At 40.9% G+C, this 26,549-nt stretch overlaps 1 protein-coding gene across 1 annotated transcript in view; it reads left to right on the forward strand.

Moving 5' to 3' along the window:
* FBN1 (fibrillin 1) overlaps positions 1-26,549 on the forward strand; it is a 213,232-nt gene that overhangs the window by 13,457 nt on the left and 173,226 nt on the right. Inside the window, exons 3-6 of the mRNA XM_054041544.1 lie at positions 9,695-9,777; positions 11,098-11,196; positions 17,514-17,609; positions 19,001-19,096. Coding sequence (XP_053897519.1) covers positions 9,695-9,777; positions 11,098-11,196; positions 17,514-17,609; positions 19,001-19,096 — 374 coding nt within the window. The remainder of the gene's footprint in view (positions 1-9,694; positions 9,778-11,097; positions 11,197-17,513; positions 17,610-19,000; positions 19,097-26,549) is intronic.

Below are 26,549 nucleotides of genomic sequence, written 5' to 3' on the forward strand. Positions count from 1 at the left end.
AAATCAGCTGTGGTAGAAATACATGATTTTTAAAACTCTATCTAGTTCATTGCTTCACAATTTTGTTGGAGTTGAGGGAGTAGGTTAAGTCTGGACTAAAACTTCAGGGCCAAGTCAACAGTCAATGGAGCTACCCCAGTTTACATCAGCTGATGAATGGGCCCCATCTCAGGAAACTTGGGAGCTCTGCACATGGATAGACACACACAGGTGTCCGCAAAGCCATTTTACAGTAAAAGGTAATGATATGATTATAGATGGCTTTAAACAGGGTAATAAGGCCAAACCTGCATACCTTTAGAATTCTTCAGTGGCATTTACTGGCATACTGGATATACTTCAACACTCTGAGCCAAATTTGTAAAGGCCAGGCACTTTTAACTGCATGTGTGAATGTGGACACTTAGCCAAAGACCTCATTTCCATTCATAATTAAGTACCATGTTTAAGAGGTCAGTTTTGTTTCTGCTATTACTTTTGGATGCAGTGTTTCCAGGCACCACCTTTGCTCAAAAAAGGAGGAGACTGGATGGAGGCCCCTTTAAAAATCTGGCCTATTGTATTAGTTTGGTTTTTACCTTTGGCACCAGGAAGCTGTCTTTTTACATGAGGCAGATGCCAACTGTTGGAGCTAAGGAGTTAAGAAAAGACCATTCTTAACATCAATGAACTTTTCCTTGAAAATAAGAGTCCAGGTGCATTTTTTTGTGGTGGGGGGGAATGGGGAGCAGAGAGGCTAGAGATTTCACCCTGTATCTGATCATTACAACATCCTTCCCCTTGTCCAGTTTAACTAACTGCTTTTTCTCCATTTCAGTTCAGTCTTTATCTGGCAAGCAAACTGTCTCTGCTACTCTCTCAGCCTTGCTCTGCCCACTCTGTCTAGCCTCTGTCTAATTTATTCCAAACCCAGGCTTGATTCATCCCTGGGTTACGCCAGCTTTGACTAGTGTATGGCAGGGCTCCTGGCAGATTGTCTGTCTGTGGTACATCTCCCAGCAATGCCAGCAACTCTCCTGCACAGATGGGCAGTGTCTTCCCCAGTAATGAGCTGTGCTTTCTGTGAAGGGTCATGGCCAGGGCAGCTGGGGGATGTGAACATTCATCACCACCCCGGGCAGACTTCATCATGGGGCTCCTACACTAGTCTGGCTACATTTCAGAGCTGCCTTCCCTTGTCAAAACCCCTGGGAAGGGCAGCAGTGCACATGCCACCAATCTTTCCCTGGAATCGAATTCTCCCCACTCCTGCTGCTGCCTCATTAAGGGAAACTCTTCCCTTGCCCTAGCTCCTGTCACACTACTTGGCAGTCAGTGCTTGGGTGATGGTGCTTGATATTGGAGTGACTCTGCTACACTGGTTCATGGAATCTTCCTGTCTCTTACGAATTCTCAGACAGATTCTCTGTAAGCAAGTTCCATTCTGAAAAAAGCTGGCAGCTGCCCCCAGGCGATATTTCAGGGTGAAGCTGAAGTGGCAAAGGAGGAATTGGTTGATGAAAGGAAGACAAAACAATGGGACAGTGCTGCACACTGTAGACAAGAGGCAGGTCAAAGATGTATGGTAGAGACAGTTGGCATTGCAGAAGGGAGCAGAACTAGCAGATAGTATTATGCAGGATTTAATTGATGATGCACTGAACAATCATGGCGATCAGAATAAGCTGATGCTAGGCTAGTATTAATAAAATATTGGTGTAATGCTACAAAAGAACAAGGAGGATTCATGAATGCCTAATGTATCATGATTATGCACGTGCATCATATATGTTGTGCATGCAAAATCATGTTTGGAGTGGCACTGGCTACAGAGTCATTGATTTGTTGCTTCTCTTCTAGATCTGTGTTAAAATTGTGAAGAAGCAGCACTGTATATCTGTGCCCAGGTCCTTGCACGTGCACCAAGTCTGAGGCTTTGATTTAAGGTAGTTCTGTGAGGATGATGGGCGAAGGAACCTTCGCTTCACAGGAGAAATGCTCTGCTGTTGCTATTGAAGCCCTTTCTGCTGCTCCACCCCTCCACAGAAGTCGATAGCTGGTGAATCTGCATAGCAGTGTGTCTATTGGCTCTGCTCCTGCCTCTTGTCTTTTTGTCACTGCTTTACCTCCATTTGACCCCAATCCAGCAGTGGAGGGAGTCACCACAGAACCAGACTTGGTCCTACACAGGATGGGAGGACTCCATGTATTGGCCCAAGTCCTGTACCCTCTCTTTCCAGACTAGTTCTGCTGTGTCTCTGTCCTGGCAGATTCTCAGAGGTGGGAGCAGGATTGTGCTCACAGATACCATCACAGAGATCTGAGGTTGCTTTTCATACATACCTAAGTTTCTTATTAAAAATCCTTTAATTCCATCTTTCACATGTTAGGAGTGCATATCGCTGCCGTGAGTCCACAGTACTAAATATGCTGCAAAAAGCAAGAATGACTGACTGTCGGCATTTGCCTGCTTGGAACAATTTTGACAAATTCCAGAAGGCTTTCAGAAACAGGAAGATTAAGCAGCAAGAGATGGCAGATGGATTTTAATGTGGACCATGATTTCCTTTTCCCTCCAAAACACCTCCTCACCCACCCATATATTTTCCCCAGACAACAGGAGTGTTTTTGTCCTCTTCTGTGAGGGAAAAAACGTTATTTTAAAACCAAGTTAAACAGCGAAGAGTTCAGTGTCCAGAGTAGAGACGAATGAGTTGCCATCAAGCCATTTCAGACTTTAAGTGCCTGTGGCCTACTGGCTTTTTTGATTCTACACCACTAAAATGCCAGGTAAGTTTTCATAGTTTAAGGGCATATTGGCAAAAATAATCCATTTACCATATTTACTGATGGGGCTTGAAATTCATTGATCCTCTGAGAAATGAGACCTGGGAGCCATTCTGGGTAACTCAGTGAAGATTTGGTGGTCTCAATCCAGTTTTAGTTGACAAACGTTCATATCCAAATAACCTCAGTGGGAAGGAGAAGTCTTGACGGATCAGGCCCCCGATAGAGGTCTGAATACAGCTGAGATATGTGAACAGGGCACTGTGGCTTGCTCTGCTGCCTACCATGTTCTAGTTCAGGCCTCTCCAGCCTTTTCACTGAGCTACTTTGTTGCACTTCAGATCTCTAAGTTTTATATTAGTCCAATGTAATGAGCTTAGGTGGTGTTAATGATGGGTGGTAGGGGGTTACTGTCCAAAATTCTAGGGTGAGATTTTTATTTAAAGAAAAAAGTATCTATCCAATGCTCTAGGCATCTTTCATAGAAATGTACCTAACATGTACACAAGACTGACAGCGTTGGTGATGCTGAAGGTATCTGACTTATATGCAGTTAACAATATTTACCACTACTCCCATGACATGTTGAGACTGTTGCTTCACAGAGTGCCTGCTGAGGATGGTGAGCAATGAAGCCTCAAATCCAGTGTTAGACGGGGCGTATTCCATTTCTTGCTAACCACATACATACTACTTGCATTCGATAACAATACCATTAAAGAAACAGCTTCTTTGAGCTACTGTCTTCAAGCATCAGATGCAAAAGTATCACCAGCTGAGCATGTCAGTCTCATGTATCAGTTAATGGAAACTGAGAGAGAACAATATTCATACACATTTATCAGTTTTCCAGGAGATGACTAACATCCTTTGACAATAATTCAACTCATCTAGCTACTGCATTTTCACCCGCATGTTATTAATTGAAGACAGAATTTGTTTATTTTGGAAGTCTTTGAACAAAGCTGTGGGCTTCAGTCATGGCTTTTTTCATCACCATGTGATCAGGGAAAGCTTTTTTTATGGTTTGTGAGTATATAAGTAACTCTGAAAAATGCAGCCTCTTCCGTGCTCTCCCCCCACCCCTTTTTTTAAGACTTTGAAAATATGGTCGTCTAAGTTTTCAAAATGCATGTGCTCTCTTTGGGTCAGATTCTGCCATCCTTACTTATGCTGAGTGGGTGGGTGCATTGACTTTGATGGGATTACTTGAGGGGGAAGGTGGAAGTACGAGTAGCAGAATATGACCCTGAATTTGAAGATTTTGGGATAGTCTTCATGTTTCTCATGAGGTGTGGCGAAGGTGACCGTCCAAAGCACCCTCTTTGCCAACAGCAGCTTTGGGGTGATGTATGAGCTGCCCATGCTGGCTTTTTTCTTTTGTACATTAATCAGAGTGGGAATATAAGAGATCGTTATATTTATTTAAAAGGGTAGTACTCAAACTTGCTAGGTGCAGTACAGACACAGGAAGATGCAGTCTCTGCATTGAAAAGCTTACAGTCTGAAAGATAAGAGCTAGACAAAAGGTGGGGGATAAGGTACAATATAAGCAGTAGAATAGCTTCCTTTTGTGTGTATAAATTAATGAAAATGGTGCATTTTCTGCTTCTTTTTCAGAGTACAACTAAGTCATTTGTGCTTTAGTGGGTTGTCTAGCTGACTTTCCCCCGCATCATCCAGACCTGTTCAATCTCCCAATTGGTCTGGGAGACTCTTGATTTTCTGTTCTCGATGCTGCGTTCCTGAGCAGCGGCTTCATTCTCCGAATTGGCGACATTGCAGCCTTGTGGGAGAGGCATTCTACGCAGTCCTCTCTAGATGAGGACTCTAGCTACAGAGATCATATCTACAACATAGCACCAACCTGCTGCACTCATATACGTATAAAGGGTAATGCAGTGCAGAGTGATATAAGGGGTCATTCTAGCCATGCTTCTATGGCTGTGGGCATGTTGGTGACCATGCTGTAGGCAGAAGAGAGCTGGGGGATGTAGCGAGGAGGGATGCGGGGAACCAGAGCATGAGGGGGGACATATGGAGGACCCAGACTAGGGAGAAGAGGGAAATTTGAGCAGAAGAAACTGGACTAGGGGGCTGGTGGGAAACTCAAGGAGGCAAATGATAGGTTTGATAGGGAAGAGCAAGGAATTGAAGGATTTGATGGTAATGAGGATTTATGTAAAAGAAGCAATGCATGCTCGCTGAATATGCAAGCAGGTCAGAATATCAGCTGAAGCCCACAGCTGTGCCCATATCTAAGTGCCTCTCCAGCTCACCCCTCTGGCGTTTCCCTCTCTGTGTCCTGGCTGCTTCTCCATTTCATCTGTTGACTATGGTGAGGGAGGGTAGCTGGATGAGCAGCAGAGGAGACCTTCACTACTCTGTCCACTTCACAGTGCCCTCTGCGAGGCGAGAGGAGCTGCTGTAGCTCTCCCTTCAATCTCCTGCAGGCTGCGAGAGCTGCCATTGATACACCTCCCCTCCCATCTGCAGTGGATGTGATTGTAGGCCTGGGGAGTGAGGCAGAGGCAAGGAGAACTTCACCCTGCCTCAGGCCTGGGGAGAGAGGGGGTCAGCCGCTGGAGATCTTCACTTTCAACCCATGGAGTGTGTGTATGTGTGTGCTGCTCCCTCCCTTCCCCACTAGCAGCTGCAATAGGATCAGGAGTAAAAAGTCTCTCTGCCTTCTATTGTACCTTCCTTTGCCATAGAAGCAGCAGGAGGTGATGCAGAAAGAGAGATCTGCTAATTCCAGTAGTGCTGCTGGATGGAGAGAGAGGGAAGAGCTGCTGGTGAGCTACTTGAGAAGGCTACATAAGCTACCGGTAGATCACAGCCGAATTGCTGCAGATCCCTTCTCTGGAGAGAGGACTGCAGGGTCCAGGACTGTCCTGGTACCTTTCCCAGCACTAAATTCACTTGGAACCTCTCCCCCTCCCCAAATGCCACACACACAGAAAATAGGATGAAGTAATTTTGTAAATTTACAGCAGTACACCCTCATCTACACAACAGTGTCTAGCTCTGGTAAGCTAGAAAGTCGACTGATGGGTGCATTATAAATATCTGGATAGACAGTTATGATGAGGTATAATAGACTTGGATTGTTTAGTTTTCAAAGGAGAGGAGGGAGGGAGGGGCTTGACAGAAGTAGAGTCATTAGGTTTGTAAGTGCAGAATTTCTCAGTGCTTCCTTTTTACACTGTTCCATGATCCGAGAACAAGGGGACACTGTGAAAATTAACGGCAGTGAATTTAGTATGTATTTCTTTATGAAGTGTAGAATCTGTGAGTTGGGAAAGTCACTTCTGGAGGAGGTCACCAAGATGAACACTGGGTTGAGGGGAGGGAGAAATTGGGTAATTTTATTATTATTATTTGAACCACTTGTGGATATACAAAGTAAGGCTATAATAAGGGTAATTGAATGACCTGCTTCAGTGTATAAGCATGGTTGCCCATTGAGGTCTGGCATGTGTTTTCCCCTATAGACAGCATTACATTGGCTAGTTGCATTAAAAGGATTTCTTTTCCCTGGAACACTGGGTGTTGGCCAGTGCTGGAAGAAGAGTATGGCAACTTCTTTGTTTTTAAAAAGACACCTGTCTTAATCAAAAGTAAAGAAATTCTGTATGTAGTGCATAGAACTTATGAGGCGTATAAATGTTTTACCCATTTTGTTCTTATAAGTTACCTTATAATAAAAATGCATTCTCCATGTAATGCCAGTCAGAGAAATTGTTATCTTCCTTAGCATTGTGCCTCATAATGCATCTTTAGTGTCTGTAACCAATAATTTTAACAGAAAAAATTGTTCTTTGAACATGTATTTGTTAAAAACTAATGTTTCTATATTCCCTTTAACTAGGTAACCTTGTGACTGTGTTATAACAAAAAAAATAACTGGTTGACAATAATAAAAGTGATCTTAAAATATAGTATATTTAAAAAAAAAAACCTGGTGAATTTGCTCCGTTCCATAACTTGCCATGGACCAACAAATAGTACAATAAACTATATACCATATGTGTTTTTATATATGTATTCTTTAATCACAAAATATTACTTAAATATGAGCTTTTGACCCTCTTACATTTTTTTTATTTACCTTCAAAATAAACGCAACAGTTGTTTGTTATAATTTTGTTTCATTGTCCCAAGTTACTGTGTATGTAATTCAGCTGCCCTCTTTAAATTTGATTGTACTGAGGGAACGGTAGGAAAGGGAAGAATATGACTGGCATATCTAGACTATTGACATGGATATAAGCAGGTGAAAAGCAAGACTTACATAACTTTATAAGCCTTGATGTATGCATTTAGATGCAGTGACCAAAATTGGCCATGAACATAAGTGGTTGCAATCAATGGAGTTGTGTCCACTTAAATCATTGATTAATTTAGTCCAACCTATATATTACTATCATAGCGTCACAGAAGGTAAAGTAGACTAGATTCTAATCTCATTCAATTAACGTATTTATTCTATGGCATTTATTACTGTAGTATCTGAGTGTCTCATAATGTTAGTGAATTGTAGGCTCAGAACTCAAGAATCCTTATTCCCATTATATAAATAGACTGACTGATGTACACAGGGTAATGTTACTCAGGACATCTGTGGCATAGCTGAGAATTGAACACTGATCTCCTCACTAGAGCTGGTCAGAAACGACGTTTTTCTGTCAGAAAATGCAAACTTGTTGAAATTGAAACGTTCTGTGGGAACATGCCAAATTTGATGAAATTCCAGTGGAAACCAGGAGGTTTCCAACAGGACCCTGCTTGCCAAGCAGGCTTGAAGCAGACAGGGCCTGGCTTTTTGTATTGGCGTTCCCAAGGCTTTTCGTGTCATGGGACCTGGCAAGCTGACTGCCCTGGAGCCAATTTTGAAATGATTTTTAATTAATTAATTTTTAAATTTCACAATTTCCCATGGAACAGGAGTTCCAGTTCCTGTCTAGCTCTATTCCTGACTCTTAACCTGTGTCTTAACCAGAAGATGATCTACTTACTGTGGATTTACACTGCTCTAATTGGTGTAACTGAGATAAAAATTTGGCTCAGTGTCTAACCGTTGCCTTGTGGCCTTATGCTTAGAGGTTATCCCCAACCAAAACTAGATACTGTCAGTTTGTTTCCAGGTACCAACAATGCCAGCCAGTCTGTATTAATAAGTTCCATTATTTCTTCAGACAGGAGAAGGTGAAAGGAAATCTCCCTTGCCTAGTTCCCAGTTTTGATTTGGCATGAGATACTGGAGCAGTTTTGTATTGATGAGAGGGGAACTCCTAGAAAGTAACATGCTTGTAGCCCTGGGGGATGTAGCTGAAACAATTACAATTGAATATGTTGAAAATATATGAATGAGGAGTTTTAAAACCTGTAAAAGCAGTTAGAGAAAAGAGCAGTGTGATGTTCTGAGAAATGGGGCCCAATTATACAGCCCGTACTTACCTTTTTGAGCACGGAGCCATTGACTCCAAACCCACTGAAGTTGATGAGTGTTGCCATTGGGCTTTGGGTCATATCCTTAATCACCAAAGTGATGCCATTGAAGTTGGTGAAATAATAATACATAAGATTCTATTAATAATGCATATCACTAGAAAAATATAAGGCAGTAATTTGGGACATACACACAAATAAATGCTTATAAATATCAAGGAAGTTTGGAAATCGATGCTTGAGTTGTCGCATCATGCAGGGCAGATGTTTACGTAGACATTGTAATACTATGGCTGAAGAACTTTCTGTATCTATATTTCATAGTTTAAAAAAAAAAAACTAAAAAAGGTCAAACAATGTCCTAAAAAGAAAAACAAGCATTTAATCTGTCTCTGTAAGTTAGAGGGTATGCTAAGGAATCCATATTTATCAAGGTCTAGATTTTGGCATACTTTACTCAAGTTGTGTGCCTGAGGAAGGGTTGTAGGATCTGGCCCCTAGTAAGCTTATGGTATGTAAAAGAAAAGGAAGATCTATTTTCTTGCATTTGGAGCTATATTCTGTTAGTCTTCCTTACAGGAGTAGTTCCATTGAGTGGGACTACTCATGGGAGTAAAACAAGGAGGATTTGAACCTTGAGAGGCACAGAATGGTGTTTTCAACTTGTGTATTTTCACTGACTGTTAGAAATATGACACTGCAGAGCCCAATCCTGCAAAACTTATCTACCACTCACTTAAAAGGTACTACTGCTGGGAAGTCTGAATTTGAAGGATTGGCCCCAGTGGTTCCTATGTCTAAGAAGTGAGTAGCAATAATAGGTTCTCAGTATACCAGGTGCCTTAGTATTTAATTCACAGGCATTTCAGCTCACTAGAAACACACGTTTTAATTTTTTTGCTAACATTTTTGCTAAATAAATATTTACATGTATTGGCTTTTTAATTTGGCTAATGTAATAGTTTGCATTCCTGTTATTAGGGTCAAAATAGGAGTAGTATAGCATTTTAGAGTGCGGTAAGGACATAGAAAAGTACATGAAGCTGCAAGGAGTCGGGAGTTATTCTGAGTTATTCTTATTTCAGTGGGAGTTTTGCTGGCATGAGGAATGCAGGGTTGAACCCTGTATATGTTGTTCTGTTTCCTAAGTTAAATTAACATTGTCCACATAAATACTCAGTAGCATCTGAGTTATCGGATCTCTGTTACATTTTTTCTTTTGCTTTGAGTAGTTTTAATTATATTAATTAATTTCACATTTTTGCAATGTCATTTTTGGCATCACACGAGGGTAGGCATGACTAAAGCCAATAACTAGTATAAATGCTTCCTGTTAAATATGCATAGACCATTAGCTACATTTGTGCTGAGAGCCGATTCCCATAATGTGTACTGCACTGATTTTATTTTTGACATTTTCAAATCTTGGTTATTAAAATGTATTTTGGAGAAAAACAAGAACCAATTTTTCTTTTAGACCCAATGTGTGTGGATCACGTTACAATGCCTACTGTTGCCCTGGATGGAAAACGCTACCTGGTGGAAATCAGTGCATAGTCCGTAAGTTACTGTTGTTGAACATTGTGGCCGAAATTTATCTTTTCTCGTTGCATTGTGTGTGTGTGTTTATCTTGACTGTGCAAAGCTGAATTTATTGCTGGTATCAGTTCAGTACCTGCCATACTGCATTTATTTACTATTTTAACGTATGCAAGATAATATAAAAACCCCTCTAAGCTACAGTACAGCATGTATATAGTTGATGTGTTGACAATATTTGGACAAGGGAGTCCCACAGATATTTTCCTCTTGAGTCTGTGGTAAATCCCCTGAGCCAAGCGATGTTCGGGCTCTTCAGGAGTTAGGAGCTATGGAATTTGTTCCTTTGTTTCCCCATTTAAACAAGAATGCTTTTTCATAAGGAGGGAGGCAACACCACAAGGCAAAGGAACTTATGCTACGTGCATGTGCTGGACCTCTTTATACTTTAGTCCTGAAATATACGTAGGGGGTATAAAATATATGTACAACCATAGGTATCTATACGTGTGTGTTTGTGTAAAGGTGTACCATACCAGCAACAACTATCAGAGGTGTTTTGATTGTGGATGACACAGATAGGGAGAGTAATATCTGAGGTGACAACTATCACATTGCCGTGTACATCTCTGGTGCTAGATGAAAGGTACAGGCCTGCACGCCCATCAGCACCATCCTTCACTAGTGATGCAGTAGGCAACACCATGGGCACATGGCTCCTAAGGGGTGTCCCCTTTTGGGCATCTAGTACTACAGGTGGTCCTAATGCCTGACCATGCCTTGTTCTCAGGGAGCACGAGTCTGGCTGTCCGCTACAAATAATGGGATGGGCCCCCTTTGCTCTCCATTTCCACACACGGAATCTGCCTTCTGTGTGCAGAGATTTTGTTTCCAGTGTTATTATAGCTGTGTTGGTCCTAGGATATTAGAGAGAGAAGGTGAGTGAGAGAATATCATCTATTGCATAAGAAGAGGGCTGGACACTTCAGGACAGATGGTTTTGGCGAACATTGGGACTGGGAGTGTATTGGGGTCACCCTGCAAATAGTAACCAAAGTGGGCGGAAGCCAAAGTGGAGTTCTTGTGCCATAGGCAGGCTGTTGGAGTTAGAATTGCTGATCCAGGAATGTACAGCACACAAGACACTCAGGGTGTCACCTGCATGCTTCTCTGCGGGCTATGGGTGTCTAGGTTGGTCCAATTAAAGATATTACCTCACCCACCTTGTCTCTGTCGATATTTTAGTAATTATACTGTATTTGTGTTGTGAATCAGGTGCCTTTTGTGTTTTATGGGGGGGGGGTTAAACATATTTTAAAACCTTTTTTATTTTATTTACAGCAATTTGCAGACATTCCTGTGGGGATGGATTTTGTTCAAGACCAAACATGTGCACATGCCCAAATGGCCAGATAGCACCTTCCTGTGGTTCAAAGTCAAGTAAGTATTCTGCTGTACCTTCCGTGCCTGTTTGCAGTCTGTCAAGCTATCAGAAGCCAATAATGTTTCAGACAACTAACCTCTGAGTCACTAGACCTGCTTACCACAGCAAAGAAGGCCTAGTGTCCTGTGATGAAAACTGAAGAATGACTCAGAAGCTAGCTATGGGAGAGGCTCCTTTTTGCCAAATTAAAACCAAATTAGTTGTATTAGAAACCATATTAGCTTGCCAGTACTCACACTTCCAGCATTTTTTACTTTCTGGAAAATTCCTCTTCTCTACCAGACACTAGACTTGCACACATCGACAGCACAAATGCATCATGATAGACATGTCATTGCAGACAATGGGCCAAATTCTACTCACTTGTATAACCCCGGTGAAGTCATATGGGGCATTGGAGGACCAGATTTTGTTCTTATTTACCTGAGTAATCCTACTGATTTCAAAGGGATTAACCAGGTATAACAGAAAACAGAATTTGGCCATTTCCTATTATATCTTAGGGTATTATACTAATCAGCATTTTTAATCAGTGCTGACAATTTTTCCCTTATATTGTACTTAGATTTTGGCTATTTTAACATTGTGGATTTTCTATATATACTATAAAACACTAACACTTCAACTTGACATGCAGCTCATGTTAAAAAAATCACTCAGGACTTGTTTAAATGGTACAGTAGTTTTAGGAAAACTTTTGGAGGTCACACTGTTTTTAATCAGTAAAGCAAACCAGTGTTTAAAATAAAAAGTGACTGAGATATGTTACTTAGAATACAGTCTACTGCGTAGGTGAGCTTTTATGTAGTAATTTTTATCACCAAGCACTTCAACTGCACAAGGACTTCAGAAGATAGACTTTGTGTGACTGGTTAGCACAGTTGGCATCAGAGACAGATTCCATGAATATATATCTACGCAATAGACCACAATAGCTTGGAGCTACCATTAAGAAACAAAGGAAATGTGACATTAAAAAACCTGTTTAACATTAAAGGGTTATTGTCAACTTAAATCTGGCTCTAAATTAAAATGTTGTCAAAACAATCTTTGGTTTTATAAAAGACAAATGGAAATGTTCTGCAAATGATGCTAACAAAAATAAATATAAATTCTGATTTAAAACCATTGTTTTTAAACCAATAATTATTGCCATGCAATTTTTGAAACCCAAATACTGCAGCTTAAGAACCTGAAACTTAACCATATAAAGAACAGTGAAACAAACTTCATTGTTTTTTCACTGTCCCACCTCAGAGACATGCAAAAGGAAACATGCAGTGGCAAGCATGTTGTATTTTAAACATTGACTTCTCACAGTGTAGGGTTGGATAGTGCAAACCTTACCACTGATGAATACTGACTCATATGAGTGGTCTTGTTGACTTCAGTGAGACATCTTGTATGAGTCAGTACTCACCAACCTAAGTAATGAATGCACAAGCTAGCCCTTAAAGTGCCATTATTAACATGGGTAAAGACATTTATTTGTTCACAATGTGAGTTTGATTCAACAATATTTAAGTTTGTGACAGACCTACGGAGGAGTGAAAATTCAAAGTTAAGACTGCTGTTCCATCCATAATACATCCTGTGCGGAGCGGGAGGGGGGTGTGCAGTATGGGGAATTGGTCAACCTTGATGTTGATCAATTGGCATCCTGCACTCTGGGCCCTCAAAGGTTCTGGAACCTACGTTACTTATTGAAAAAAATGGTATTTACAGAAGTCAACTTTCCTTCAAAAGCTAACAGTGTTTGGGCCCTTTTATGGGAGGACTATAGAGCAGTCCTGTGGATCACCATTTGGTGGGTCATAGAGTTGCTACTCTTATTTACCTCAGGACTCTTCAGGTCAAGTTTGATGTCTGTGGAAGATATGTGTGAACCACCCAGATTTCCACATGTATACATTTTATTAATTAAACTAAACTATGCAAAAGCATAAAATAAGAACAAACAAATCAAATTTAAAGAAAGTAGGTTAATATAAAATCATAAAACTAATCTAATTATCATGTTGATTAAATCATATCAAATAAACCAACAGTTCCCTGTAAGCTCTACATAATAATTCGGGAAGGCAGCAGTCTTGGTTATCAGCCCCCCAAATAGCAAGGCATTCTCAGTGCCAGTGGATACATTCATGTCCCAGTCACATAGCTGATACAGGGAGCTCCCAAGCTGAAGTTAATGTTGAGACTTACAGCTCTGGTCCCAGTTAAGACGGCCTGCCCAAATAATTACTCTGCTAAGAAGATTGGAAAAGAAAACCAAACCAAAAAGGTTGCTATTTATGCAGGATGGTTGGGTTGTCCCAATTCTTTTTTGGTTTCATTCAGCTTTAGGAAGCTGGTACATGGTTGAAAAGATTAGCTGGTGGTTTTCTTGGCTTAGATATTTTAATCTCAACAGCCTTGCTGGCTGATTAGAGGTTACTTCCTTGTAAATGTCAAATTTCCAGTGTTTCATGCTGCTGGACTCCTGCCCCTTGGTGGCTAGCTAGGAGGACGTAGGAAACACTGGCTTCTTGGTCAGTCATAGTGGCATTCATATCCTGAGGCCAGTAGCTAATGGCAGCAGCCATTGCAGTCAAGCAAGCCAACAAGCAAAGGCTTTTCTTTGGCATTTTAAGATATTGACCTGCCTGGTTCCTCCCTCTTGGAACATCTCCTCAGGAGTCCCTTGTTGCATTGGAATGGGGGATTCTGAAGTCAGTGATATCACCCAATGGGATTTGATCACCTTCCTGTAAATGGAAAAACTTCCTCCTTTAAGTCATTTTGGGCTTGGAGAATTCTCCGATTCAAAAATGTATCCAGTCAGTCAGCAGGTCTGTAGGTATTTGAGCTTGTCTGAGGCCATGGGTCAGTCCACAGACATTATCACAGCCATCCCACAAAGGCCCTGAATAAAATGTCATTTAAAAAATGCAAGGCAAGCAGAAAGAATTCCATTGGCTTCAGTGGACTTTGGGTCAGGACTCTGACTCCAGGTCCTTGTTCAAACCAATCAGAACCTCCCAAAGCTCATGCCTTTCTATTTTTTGCTGCCATCAGGAAGAAGCTATATCATCTTAAGTTTTGAATGTTTCCAAGGCTTTTGGGGACATCACAACCTTCCTGCCATGCTCTGTATAACATGCAGCGAGGCAGAATGCACCTTCTCTCATGATCAGTGGTTATAATTCCATGGCTTAGTGTCCACCGCCTAGCTCTGGTCTTCGGAGTCAGTCATGCCGCAAAAAAAGCATGCTTAGGATGTGCACGTCTTTTGCATTTGGGTTGCCATGAAGATCTCATTTCACATTTACAGCTGCTGGCTGGAACTCTTCTATACAATACCTGGGCTAGAGTGGAAATGTTCTTTCTTGTCACAGAATTCTATAAAAGTAGCCACTAATATATTTTCTCTGATACTCCTGTGCTTGATCCTACAAAGTGCCCCTTTTCCAAAGATATTGAAGTTGCTGCTGCTTTTGTCCTTAACATCAGAACTGAAGACCCTTATGTTTCCCTGCTTGAGTCATTGACTGGACAATGCGTGTTACCTTGTTACTGCTTAATCATCTTTTGAATGTGTTGTGAGCTATATTGGTATGATGATATGCTATGGGAACTCAGTGTGAAGCCAAATCCTGAAGTTCTTACTCATATTCACTGAAAAATTAGTTAGAATATCAGGATTTGTTACTTTTGAATGTGCTGCCCATTTTTTTCCATTTGTGTAGCAACTTTAATATTACTTACACATAGTTTTGAGTGTTAATTGTCAGCGCAATAGGTAGATTTATAAGGCTCTTTTCCTGCAGCTACTCCTGTTTGAAGTCAAAGGCAGCTCTCCGTGCAGATTGATTGATTGATTGATTTTCAGGATTGGGCCTGAAAGAACAACTATTTTGGGTTTTTTAAACCATCTCCTGTGCAATCTAAGACATGGCAAAGCCATGTGTACTAGCTGACCAGTCCCATGTAATTCCTGTATTTTTTTGATAGTGCCGTAATTGATCTGCAATTTTTGGGCCAGATTCTTCTCTCCCAGGTAGAATAACACAGCTGAACGAGAGGAAATTGCTGGTGTAACCAAGGGGAGTGTCTGGCTCTTTATTAGTATGCTGGTTTTCAGAATTTCAATCATGGACCCAAACCCTGGACAGCCTATGCATGTGTTTCTATACATTTTTGGAAGGTTAATATTTTAGAATTTTCAGTATTTGAACTGGTGTTTCCAAAAAATGTCAAGAGAGGGTCCAAAGTCAGTGTTTAGATTTCCTGTTGTATGTCACTGGTTCTGCTGCATAGTACTAGAGGAGACAGCTCACCGACTTGAATGGGCCGTTTTAGTAATGATGACTGTGTGTACCACCAAACTCCCATCATTGTATTTTAAAAAGTAGAGAGGAATATTTTACTTTGGAAGAGTGCCTTTGAGAAGTAAGACAAATGATGGAAACTATTTTTTTCAGAATTCTATGTAAAACCATTCCTTTTCCCAAAAAGGGGAAATATCCTTTTGCTTTCAGCTTGAACAAATAATATAAAACTTAGTAGTTAAGCTACTGTTAACCTTTTTATCTCAGATGTAGTTCAAAGTATTTAAATGGCTTTGGTACTCATGTGGGAATGGAAATTAGCTTTTGGCTTGGCTTGCTCTAATTGAAATCAGTTTGTGGTTTTTAAGTTCCTACCCTGCTTGACAGATGATATCATTTCCTATGCTTTTTCTAATCCCCTCTGTTTTTCTAAGATTGTATAAAGCTAAGTTGAACTACACATTTTAAAGTAACTATACACCTTTTTCTGACCTACTTAGGATGCTGTCCAAAAACCTTCACTTAGACACTTACTCTGAATATTTTCACTTTTTGTTGAGGAATGTTATTACACTTTTTGTTGCCTAAAGTACTTCCATAGAAAAGCAAAGATGTATCACAACTATTAGAAACATGGGAAATATAAGTTCTAGTTTTAACCTCAGACAATTTAAACATTAACAATGTGTGTTTATATTGGTGGATATATTATAGAGTGGTAGATGTACCTGTGGCAACAAAAGCTAGTTATTATTTCTCCTTAAAAACAACAAAAACCCAACAACCACTTCACTTGCATCTTTGTAGAACTTAAATTGCCAAGGGATCTAAGGAGCTTTGGCGGCAGCAAACTTTCAGTGGTGATTTGCCATCTGTCAGTAACATGCAGTGGTTTCTTGCGCAGTCTCTTTTCCTCAGTCCCTCTGACCATTTCAGACAGCATAGTAGGTATCCTGTGCTCTCTGCCAATCTACCAAAACGTTAATCTGAGAGTAATCCTATCTGGGGAGGAGTCTTTCATGTGGTTCCTGTTAAGAAGGAAACCATTTCCTGGCTACATATTCAGAATGTCTGCCTCAATTGGAATCTATCAGACATTGGGAGCTGTGAGGAGAATTAAATCATGAGGCCTCTCCGCTTCCATACAAATGAAGTGCCTGATACTTAAGTGGTTCCTGACTTCTTCATTGAATAACATATTTGTCCTCATTATCAGAAAAGTGCAGTGCAGGCTTTTCAGTTTATTGGCGTAAGAGGTAGATTGCATGTTAACCATTCGTAAATGGCAAATGCTTAGGTATGGGGAACATGAAATACAGCTCCCCTTCCTTTGCTAAAAGATGTGGGAGCGCTTCCCCTTTCTCTGGCTTTGGGGAGCACTGCTACCCTAAACTCCTCCTCCACACCCCCCAACACATCAGCCATCAGCACCTTTGTCTGGTGTTGTAAAGACCCCACGTAGACAGGTCAGAGAATTTGCACTGCAGTTCCGCCTTCTCCCACTAGAGGTCCTAATGTTGCAGCTCCCCTTCCTGATCTGCATGTGTTAACAGGAGCAGGGGTCTTCCTGGCTCCCCACATGAGCCTGTTCCTCCATTGTGCTGATGTTAAACGCTGGTGCTACTGCCTGGTAGTGTCTGCCATCATCTTTGCTTTCCCTTTTCTGCTGGCTTAGTTTCACCACTGTAAACTGGGGCTGTATCCTGTAGCCCTCACTTGTGTGTGAAATTCTAGTTAGTTCAATGAATAGGAGCTGGAGGGTCTACCCTCATTTGTTTCTGGCAGTGTTTTGAGTCCCTTAATACTGAAACTTAATTTTGTTTTCTCTTCCACTTTCTACATACCAAAGACCTAATCCTAACGGATGCTAAGCACCCTCTATTTCTAATGACTCCGTTGATGCTCAGCTCTTCACAGAATGAAGCCCTAAAATAATCACTGAGCCATTTAGCTATTCCTGACTATTTTGCTAACTTCTGAAAAATTATTATTTTCCTTTCAAGTACAACACTGCAACATCAGGTGTATGAATGGAGGTAGCTGCAGTGATGACCATTGTCTCTGCCAGAAAGGATACACAGGAACACATTGCGGACAGCGTAAGTAACCAATATTTACGTATGTAGACTGTAAAGGTACACAATATTGAGACACACAGATCAGTCACAATTTAAATCTAACTCTAAGCTAACACTGGACTCGCTCTTGCTGGACTACAGTGGAATTTTACAGGAACACACGTGACTTTGAATTAAGTGCCAAGTGAATTCTTTCTGATCAGAACTATTAAAATAAACATCAAGTAAATTCATAATAATTGGATATAACCTGATCCTGTAATTCTTACGCTAGCAAAATTCACATTGGCCTCCAGGGGTTTACACATTGCAGCAATAGGCCCTAAATTTCAGTATTATCAAGGGATTCAGTTTCTATACAGTAGAGTTTCTGAAGGTTTTTTTTAATGCAATAACTTTATGTAATGTGAGGATTTTTAAACATAGAATTATGTAGTGTACCAGATCACCAGATTGTTCACTTTGGCATTAGTTAAGGTTGCTTGACATAGTTACTCTCCTTGACCAACATATTTTGCATTGAATTACATCTATTCTTAGCTGTTGTGTTCAGACTGGAGCTATACTAACTAGGCAATACAGATAGCTGGTAATGCCTTTAACGTAAGTGCAGCTCTGTTAAAGAAGCATATAGTTGATCTAGGCGTGTGAGATCTCTGTAATGTATGACAAGAGTCCTTTGCCTCTTTCGGATAGGATATTTGCTAGGTTTAGTGAGATCTTGTATAAACCCACCTCTTCTCCTCTGTAATAACCAGGAGAAGTGGGTTCTATATCTCATGACATGTCATATGAGGCTGCAAGACCTGGTGTACCTCTTTTTGGATCCAAACAATGAAACATGAGTACTGATATCTTTTTTGACTATCCTGTCTGATACCATGATTTACTGGCTGTCAACAAGAAACCCTGGGACATTTAATCATATTTCTGATAGGTCTGAGTGAACAAATCAGTCTGTTAATTTATTCCTGGACTGTACGAAGGCATGGACAGAACTTGGAAGATTTGGAGATAATATGTTTTCCCAGCCCTAATCTGTTTACTCTCTAGTAATTAAACATTACTTAGATTAATGGCAAATGTAAAGGGATGTTTGAAACTAGCACAATTAGACTGTACCATACAGGGGAAACACCAGAAGCCCAGAAAGATTCTGATTTTTAAGGTGTTTGCAATATATGTCCTTGGAAAAATTAATGTTCTTCACTCAATTAAGGCTGTGAAGTTGTGTAAAAACTGAAAAATAGACTTAAAAAATCATTGAAAAATAGATCCTGTATCTAAATTAAATTAAAATATCCAGTCTCATTACATTCCTAGTCTTCACCATTTTTCCTGAAGCTGGTAAAACTATGTCTATTATGAAAGTATGTGAATTAAGATTATTTTTTGCTCCCCTTCACTTGCAGCTGTCTGTGAAAATGGGTGCCTTAATGGAGGGAGATGTGTGGCTCCAAACCGATGTGCTTGTACATATGGCTTCACTGGACCTCAGTGTGAAAGAGGTAAGTGCTCTAGATCACGCGCACTGGTGTATATGTTATCGTTCTAGTGAAACTGGTTTAATGGTTATTTATTATAATTGTAAATTGAAAATACTGATGATGTGACACAACTTAGACTGTAGAATTTTATTATTGACTGTGAATGATTAATGTAAATAAGATTCTTCTTGAAGAATAGCATGCACATTCTTCATTGAAAGCAAAACTGCAGTCTGAGAGAATTGTGAAGGTTTTATATGCATTCATGCAAAGTTATGGAGTAAGACTAGCTTAACTCTCGTGGATGTAATCTCTGAGGATGGATGATCTATTGATGGATAGAATACTTACTTTCTATATAGGACTAACCGTTCAATCTCCTATTTTCTTAACTTTCTATTCCATGTACCTGGTTGATGGCATGCTTCTATAGTCCTTATGCAGCTTGATGATAGATTTTTGCAAGTCTCATTTTATTTTTCTGTTGCAAAACTCCCCATTTAATTACTGTTTCAGGGGATGTAGAGATGTCACATTTCCCCCCACAACTGAATGAGTCTTATTTTAACTTTTAGACTGAAAATAAATATTCAGTGTTAGTTATAGAAATATGTAAGTTTGATTTAAAAAATGGGACCCAGAACGAAACGCGTATGAAATTGATTAAGGCCTATGTTTTGTTCCATTTGCGATGCTCATGAAAACACCTAGATCCAAAAGCTGTCAAATAAAAGCATCAAGCCATATTTTTACATAAGTGTTAGCTCTGTGTTTAAATTATGAGAATAGCTCTGTTGTTTTCATATCAATCGGACTGATGCATGATTCATTTAATTAATGACGATAAGCAGCATCCTGACTCTTTTTGTGTTTTGTTTTGGGTTTTTTTGGCACGGTTTATTCAGTTCTTTACATCTTGTATGAATTTGTTGTTACCGATTTAAAACTTTTTGCTTAAGGGTATCCATAGCAACAAGCACAGCTGTTTCCAGAGGAAAACACAGCCATACCAACTGCCTTATCTGCTATACTGGGTTGTTTCAAGGAAATTAAATCAGTTTAATGGCTCACTGGGGACAGAGGCCAGGCATCATTGTTTTACTGTAATCCTCATGTTGAACTCTTTGTAGTCTTGAAAATAACGTTTGTTTAAATTTGATTAAATGGTCTATTAATTTGCTGCTTTTGAAAATTCATCTAGATCATCCATAAATTAGAATTTAGTATATGCTCAATAATATTAAAGAAACATGCATTATAGATATTACAGAGCTCATTTTGGGCCTGACCCTGAGAGATATTGATCATCCAAAACTCACCTAGACTTCAGTGAGTGTTCTGGGTGTTTGTACCTTCAGGCTCTTAATTGTGGCTGGCTCTCCTATACAGGCAGAATAGGTGGTTACCTAAAGGCTAAAGCAGCCGTATATTAGAGGCAGCAAAATATATGACTGTTTGTTCTGTCTTTGGTCATGAGGTGGGAAGTAGTAAGCATTTCCTACTTTGCTTAGGGCAGAGAGAACTCCTACAATTGGCATTAAGAAAAGTCTTGTGTACAGTTCACTTGGGTATGGTTTTGCTTTTATGATCAAAGCTTCTGGTGAAATATTTCTGCAAACTGTATGGGTGCACCATACAAATCCTCTGTTTGGTTTTTTGCTATCAATATTTTAAACTGGTGATTTCTGGAGATTTTTTTAGGGAGAATGATACTGATATGTAAGAAACTATTGTGTCAGATTCTGTGAGGAGTCTAAAGTGTATGCATCTTGCATTTTCCCATGGTGCCCTCTGCATGTACACCACACAAGCTTAAATTCTACACAAGCTTAGAGGTGTAACTTGAATCCCACTGCATATCAAATCTGAATTTGACCCACTGAGTGTTGATGCACTGAGTTGGTGCACATGTCCCAAAGGTTATAAGACACGAGCGTAGCAGGAAAAGCAGCTAACAGCTGGAAGATATATGAATATGTAGGTTAAAGAAGGAGTGCCTTCTTACTTTTACTCTTTCTTATGCCTTCTTCCAGCTCCTCAGCGTATTAATTATGTGCCACTGTAAACTCCATAGATGGCTGTACAACCATGTTTACCTAATTATTGACATATAACCCACAGCATCTTACTTACCACCTCTGAATTTGACCATTACCACCACTGTGGTCTAGATTTTCAAACATCATGTGCACAAACAGGGTTTGCACGGGTCCTAATTTGTGCTTGTGCAGTGGGCAGTTCCTGCAATGACTTTGATAAATTGGCCCTGTACGTCATGTGGGGATGGTAGGCAGATTAAAAGTGCCGTTCAAGTCTGAGGCAGGGAGGAATGTGAGGGATCAAAAAGTGCTAAAGGATCTGAGATTAAAGACTTCTAAATCTAAATCTGACTTCTAAAATTATCTTAGTGTTTTCATTGTATTCAGGAGTACTGAACGTTACTGGTCAGGGACTATCATACAGCCTTGCAGACAGAGCTGTATGCCATCTTTATGCCCCCTGCTTCTGGGGCTGTCAGGGGCCAGTTTGATTCCCAGCACATGTTAGAGCAGTGGTAGGCTGCTCACATGTGTGTCTAGCAGCAACAGCTTGCAAACCATTATACCAGCTGGGGGTTGTGGGAGCCAAGCAGTGTTCTGGCTGTGCCCCACATTCCCAGCCATACTCCCTATATCAGGCTGGAAGAGGAGCCAGAGAGCTGGCTAAGCCAACCTTTATGCCATTGTGGAATCCTGGGCAGGCAAGTGAGCCAACTCCATGCGACTTTGTGCCAGTGGACTGGAGCAAAGGGGCCAGGGCCTGGCCTGGTGTCTTCATTCTGTATGCCTTTAGCATACATGTTTGAGTCCATAATTATCAGAAAAAAGAGAGAACTGTGATTAACTCACCCTAATTGTTCTTGGTGGTGATTATTGCAAAGCTGAGGCCAAATGATAGTGCCCCCTGTGGATCTTTGAAGTTTGATTTCTTTCATACATGCTGCATGTATTTCATCGCTGCAGCCTCTGTACCTAACTGAGCTAATATATTCCTGTTCACCAGAAAGGGTGGGGTTCCAGATCCCTGAGTCATACTATGTCATCAGAAAAACTTCACTCTGAAGGGAACTTTTTGAGTATAAGCTAATGCCGACCTTGACTGGAATAACTTGCCTTGTTCACCATCTGCACCTGTGTTGTCACTAGGGAGTTGTCTGGCACTCTGCCTGCATGTGATTTTACACATCTGTCAGTTGAATCAGAGATCCAAATGCACACTCTAGTATCAGGAACATGATGTAGATTTTTGACTCTCCCTGGAGGACTTATTATATGTATATGAATGGATGTGAGCCAATGAGTGGATTACAGTGGAGATGCATACTATGTAAAGTAAAACAGTACCTATTTTCTTCCGACCAAACCTGACATGTCAAAGGGGAAGCACCTTTATCTAAGCATGAATAAAATGAGAACTACATGTGGCAGCATTCTTTTAAAAGTCTCAATTTTGGAGTGAGCAAAATAGACCCAGTTTTCTTGTTTGATAGTACCATTTCTAGGTAAATGCAATGGGAGATGAAGTGGCTGGATTTTGTGGTATGTGCCTTGCACATCACACATGTGTAGCTGTGGTTTGACTTCTGGGTTGGGCCAATGGTCTAAAGCATGTATTATGGCTACAAATTATACAGTGCTTCTGTCTACAAACATTAATCATTGCAGTCAAAAAGCATGTTTGTGGCATACCTTTTAGTTCATGTATGTCACATGCCAAAGAATCCTGCAACCCTTACTACATAATGTTGCAGCGTATAGCATTCTTATGCAGTGTATTGTTGGACAATCTAATACATCGTTTGGAAGTATCCTAATAATCTGAGTGGAAAACAATGAAAAGGCTCTATTATTGTAGCAAAGATTGTATACGTTTCTTAGATCCCGAGGTATGCAACGTGGTTCTTGCCTTTAATATTACGCTGTTTTAAATAGTATTTCAGTTACATATGTTTTGGTCCATATACGTAACGTGAGACAAGCTGGATTTATGATATCTAACTAAAATGTTGGCCATGTGCTTGCTAAATGAAGATCTAAAAGCCCTTCCCAGAGGCCAGCTCCTTCAAGCACCAAAGCAAGCAAATCAAAGGGCCTATTACAATAGAAATCCTGCTGACATGATAGCGCAGTGAGATCTGCCGAAATCTGTGGCGTAAGTACTTTTGACTTGGAAGGGGCAGCATCTGGCCCTGGATGATTAGAGCATACAAATTGCATTTTGTATGGATCAGTGGAAGCCTTCCTGACATAAAGTACTATAAACAAAGTCAAAAGGAATGTTGTTTATTTACTGGAGATCTTCAGCACATTGCGGGAGGGTATGTTATGCCACCAATGACGTATATTCTCTTAGAGCCTGATTTATTTGATGGCTATGGCATGATTGCATTAGTCATATACCTGTATCGACTTCTAAGCTGTTGAGTACAGTATTTGGCTCCTTTCCAGAGCAGGGGAAGCCTACTGGGCGTAGTGCCAAGTATATGCAGATGCATCATTGTGAATAAAACTGACTTGGTAATTCTTTGGGATGATGTTTATTGGAAAGATGGACATGGCATAAATTAAACAATGAAAGGGTAATGGAATTGGAAAAGCTTCCTAAAAGAATTTAAGACGGATTTAAGATATATTAACTAGGTGGGAGAATATTTTATGGAGCCTAGCTTGGTTGAAAGGATTTCAGCTTTTAGGGCTCCATCCTGCAAGATGCTGAGTGCTCTGGCCCTGATCCAATGAAGTACCTCAGCACGTGCTGAACTTTAAACCCAAGAGACTCATACGCTCAAAGTTAAGCATGTGCTTGGGTGCTTTGCTGGATAAGCGCCCAAGTGCTCAAAGCCCTTAAGCACATGCTTAACTTTGAGCGTATGAGTCTCTCAGGATCAAGTTCTTAGTGAAAATAAACTCCAAATAATAGATTAATAAACCAAAAATCAGATTTCTTTCTGCCATTCAAAATAGCTCAATGAATCATGCGCTTTATGAACAAAAAAGTTCAGTTCAGAAAAGACCGTACACACTTAGTGATCAGAAATCCCCTATAATCCAAAATCCACTGCCTGCTAATTACACTGAAAGCTCCCTTGATTTTCTGAACATATCACTCTCCCCTGTTACATTCAGATAATTGTACTTTAATAGGGTGAACTGTATATAATGTACAATTGATGCTGTACATGGCTACTGTACTTGCACTTCAAAAACGACCTGAAAAGCGTGCTTTTGCTACCTAGACCCTTTGGAGAAACATAGTGAAAGCTCTTGGAACATGATACAGCCCTGTTTATTTGTTCAAGTCCTTGTGGCCACATAAAGGGCCCAATCCTGCTGCTTACTGGCTTTTTGGCATTGGCTTTAATGGAGCAGGATTGGGGCCAAGGTAGTTCAAATATTATTTAAAATGTATCGTGGGTTGTTTTTTTCTGGACTCAGAATATGAGTAAATGAATTCTTTTCCTGCACACCGAGTCATTCCTATACTGCTGTCTTCATACAGGGATTTTTGCTTGGTTTTTAATTATGTTTGGCCATTAATAAAAGTTCCCAAATGGAATGCGCTATGTAAAATTATCTTTCCCAGAGATCCTCTATGCGAGTGCGAACACTAACTGTGCTCAAACCAGGCCTTAGTGCTATGCATATTTTCTTCTTTCTAAATATTACAACTGGTAGAATATGTTTTTACAGCAAGGACGCTGCACCCCTTAGCGTGCCCCGTCTCTAGTATTTAGTCTAAATGGAAAGTAAATAACAAAGTGTAGATAGCAGTAAAAGTATGTTCTCAAAGCCTTATGTCGCATTTAAAGTAGTATTGCACCATATGGTAGCTGGCAAACATTTGCATAAACTTGATTTTTGTAGCTGGCTTCCAAGAAACACATCTGTTGACATAGACATGTAATTTCTGCAGCCCAGTAACGTTAATACATGTACAATATTATAGCAGCACACTCTAAAACAGCTGTAGTTGAAGGCCTGTAATAACTGTTGCTATTGTAGACCCTTATTTTCATGAGTTTATAACTTAATCATGAAAATTTGCACCAGGCTGAAATTTAATCGATTCAGTCTCAGCATTGGAGTGACTTTTTTTTCCTTTAAAATATTTTGAGCACAGTTTTGTAACACACTATTATAAAATGTTTTCAATTTTAAAACCCAATTTGCAGCTCTTCTTTCCAAATAAGCTAGTGCTTTAGCGGATTTTTGTGCATGAAAGAGTGAACTAAATGGATAATCCACTTGAGTTTTTCGCTTCTGGAATGGAGGTTGTAGCTTAATCCTGTGGACAATAGTCCACATTACACAATTAACACACCCAATTTAAGATGCTTTAAAATACACAACATATAATCAATGGATCTCTAGGCCTGAATTTGATAAATTCAGCTTAAAACTCTGAGTTATTTAAAGCAACAAATGTAGCAAGGATTTTGAGTAAGCAATAACACACTTCAGAAGGGGTAGTTGTACTAGGCCAGGGGTGGCCAACCTGAGCTTGAGACGGAGCCAGAATTTACCAATGTACATTGCCAAAGAGCCACAGTAATATGTCAGCAGCCCTCCCATTAGCTCCCCCCCCTTGCTCCCAGTGCCTCCCACCCATCACCAGCCACGCTGATCAGCGCCTCCCCCACCGCTCCTGATCAGCTGTTTTGTAGCGTGCAGGAGGCTCGGGGAGGGGAGGGGAAGGAGTGAGGGCATGGCGGCTCAGGGGATGGGGCAGGAAGGGGTGGAGTCGGGACAAGGCCTGTGGCAGAGCCAGGGGTTGAGCAGTGAGCACCCCCCGGCACATTGGAAAGTTGGCGCCTGTAGCTCTAGCCCCGGAGTCGGCGCCTATATAAGGAGCCGCATATTAACTTCTGAAGAGACACATGTGGCTCCGGAGCCCCAGGTTGGCCACCCCTGTACTAGGCACTAGTAGTTCCTGAGTAGGGAAAGGACTTGGCCATTGTTCTGGTCCTTACATATATGTATCTGATATAATTATCTAACTTAGGGTTACCATATGTCTGGTTTTTCCTGGACATGTCCGGCTTTTTGGTAACCAAACCCCCATCCGGGGGGAATTGCCAAAAAGCCGAACATGTCTAGGAAAATACCGGCCGGGCACTTCCTCTCCCGCGGCTGCTCTGCTCCTCCCCTGACTCTTCAGCTCTGTTTAAGAGCCGAGCTGCCCGAGCGCTCCGGCTTCAGGCAGACCCCGTGCCACTTGACCCTGCGCCGCCAGAGCAGAGCAGCTGGAGCCCGGGAGGGGAAGTGCCCGGCCGGGGACGCAGTGTCCGGAGGCATGGGGGCTGCCCGAAGCCCGAGCGCTACTGGCTTCAGGGTTTGCCGGGCAGTCTCCAGACCCTGCGCCCCCGGCTGGGCGCTTCCCCTCCCGGGCTCCAGCTGCACTGGGGAAGCGCCGGCCAGGGGCGCAGGGTCTGGGG

This window comes from Malaclemys terrapin, chromosome 10, assembly GCF_027887155.1.
Source record: "Malaclemys terrapin pileata isolate rMalTer1 chromosome 10, rMalTer1.hap1, whole genome shotgun sequence".
In the NCBI taxonomy this organism is placed as follows: domain Eukaryota; kingdom Metazoa; phylum Chordata; order Testudines; family Emydidae; genus Malaclemys; species Malaclemys terrapin.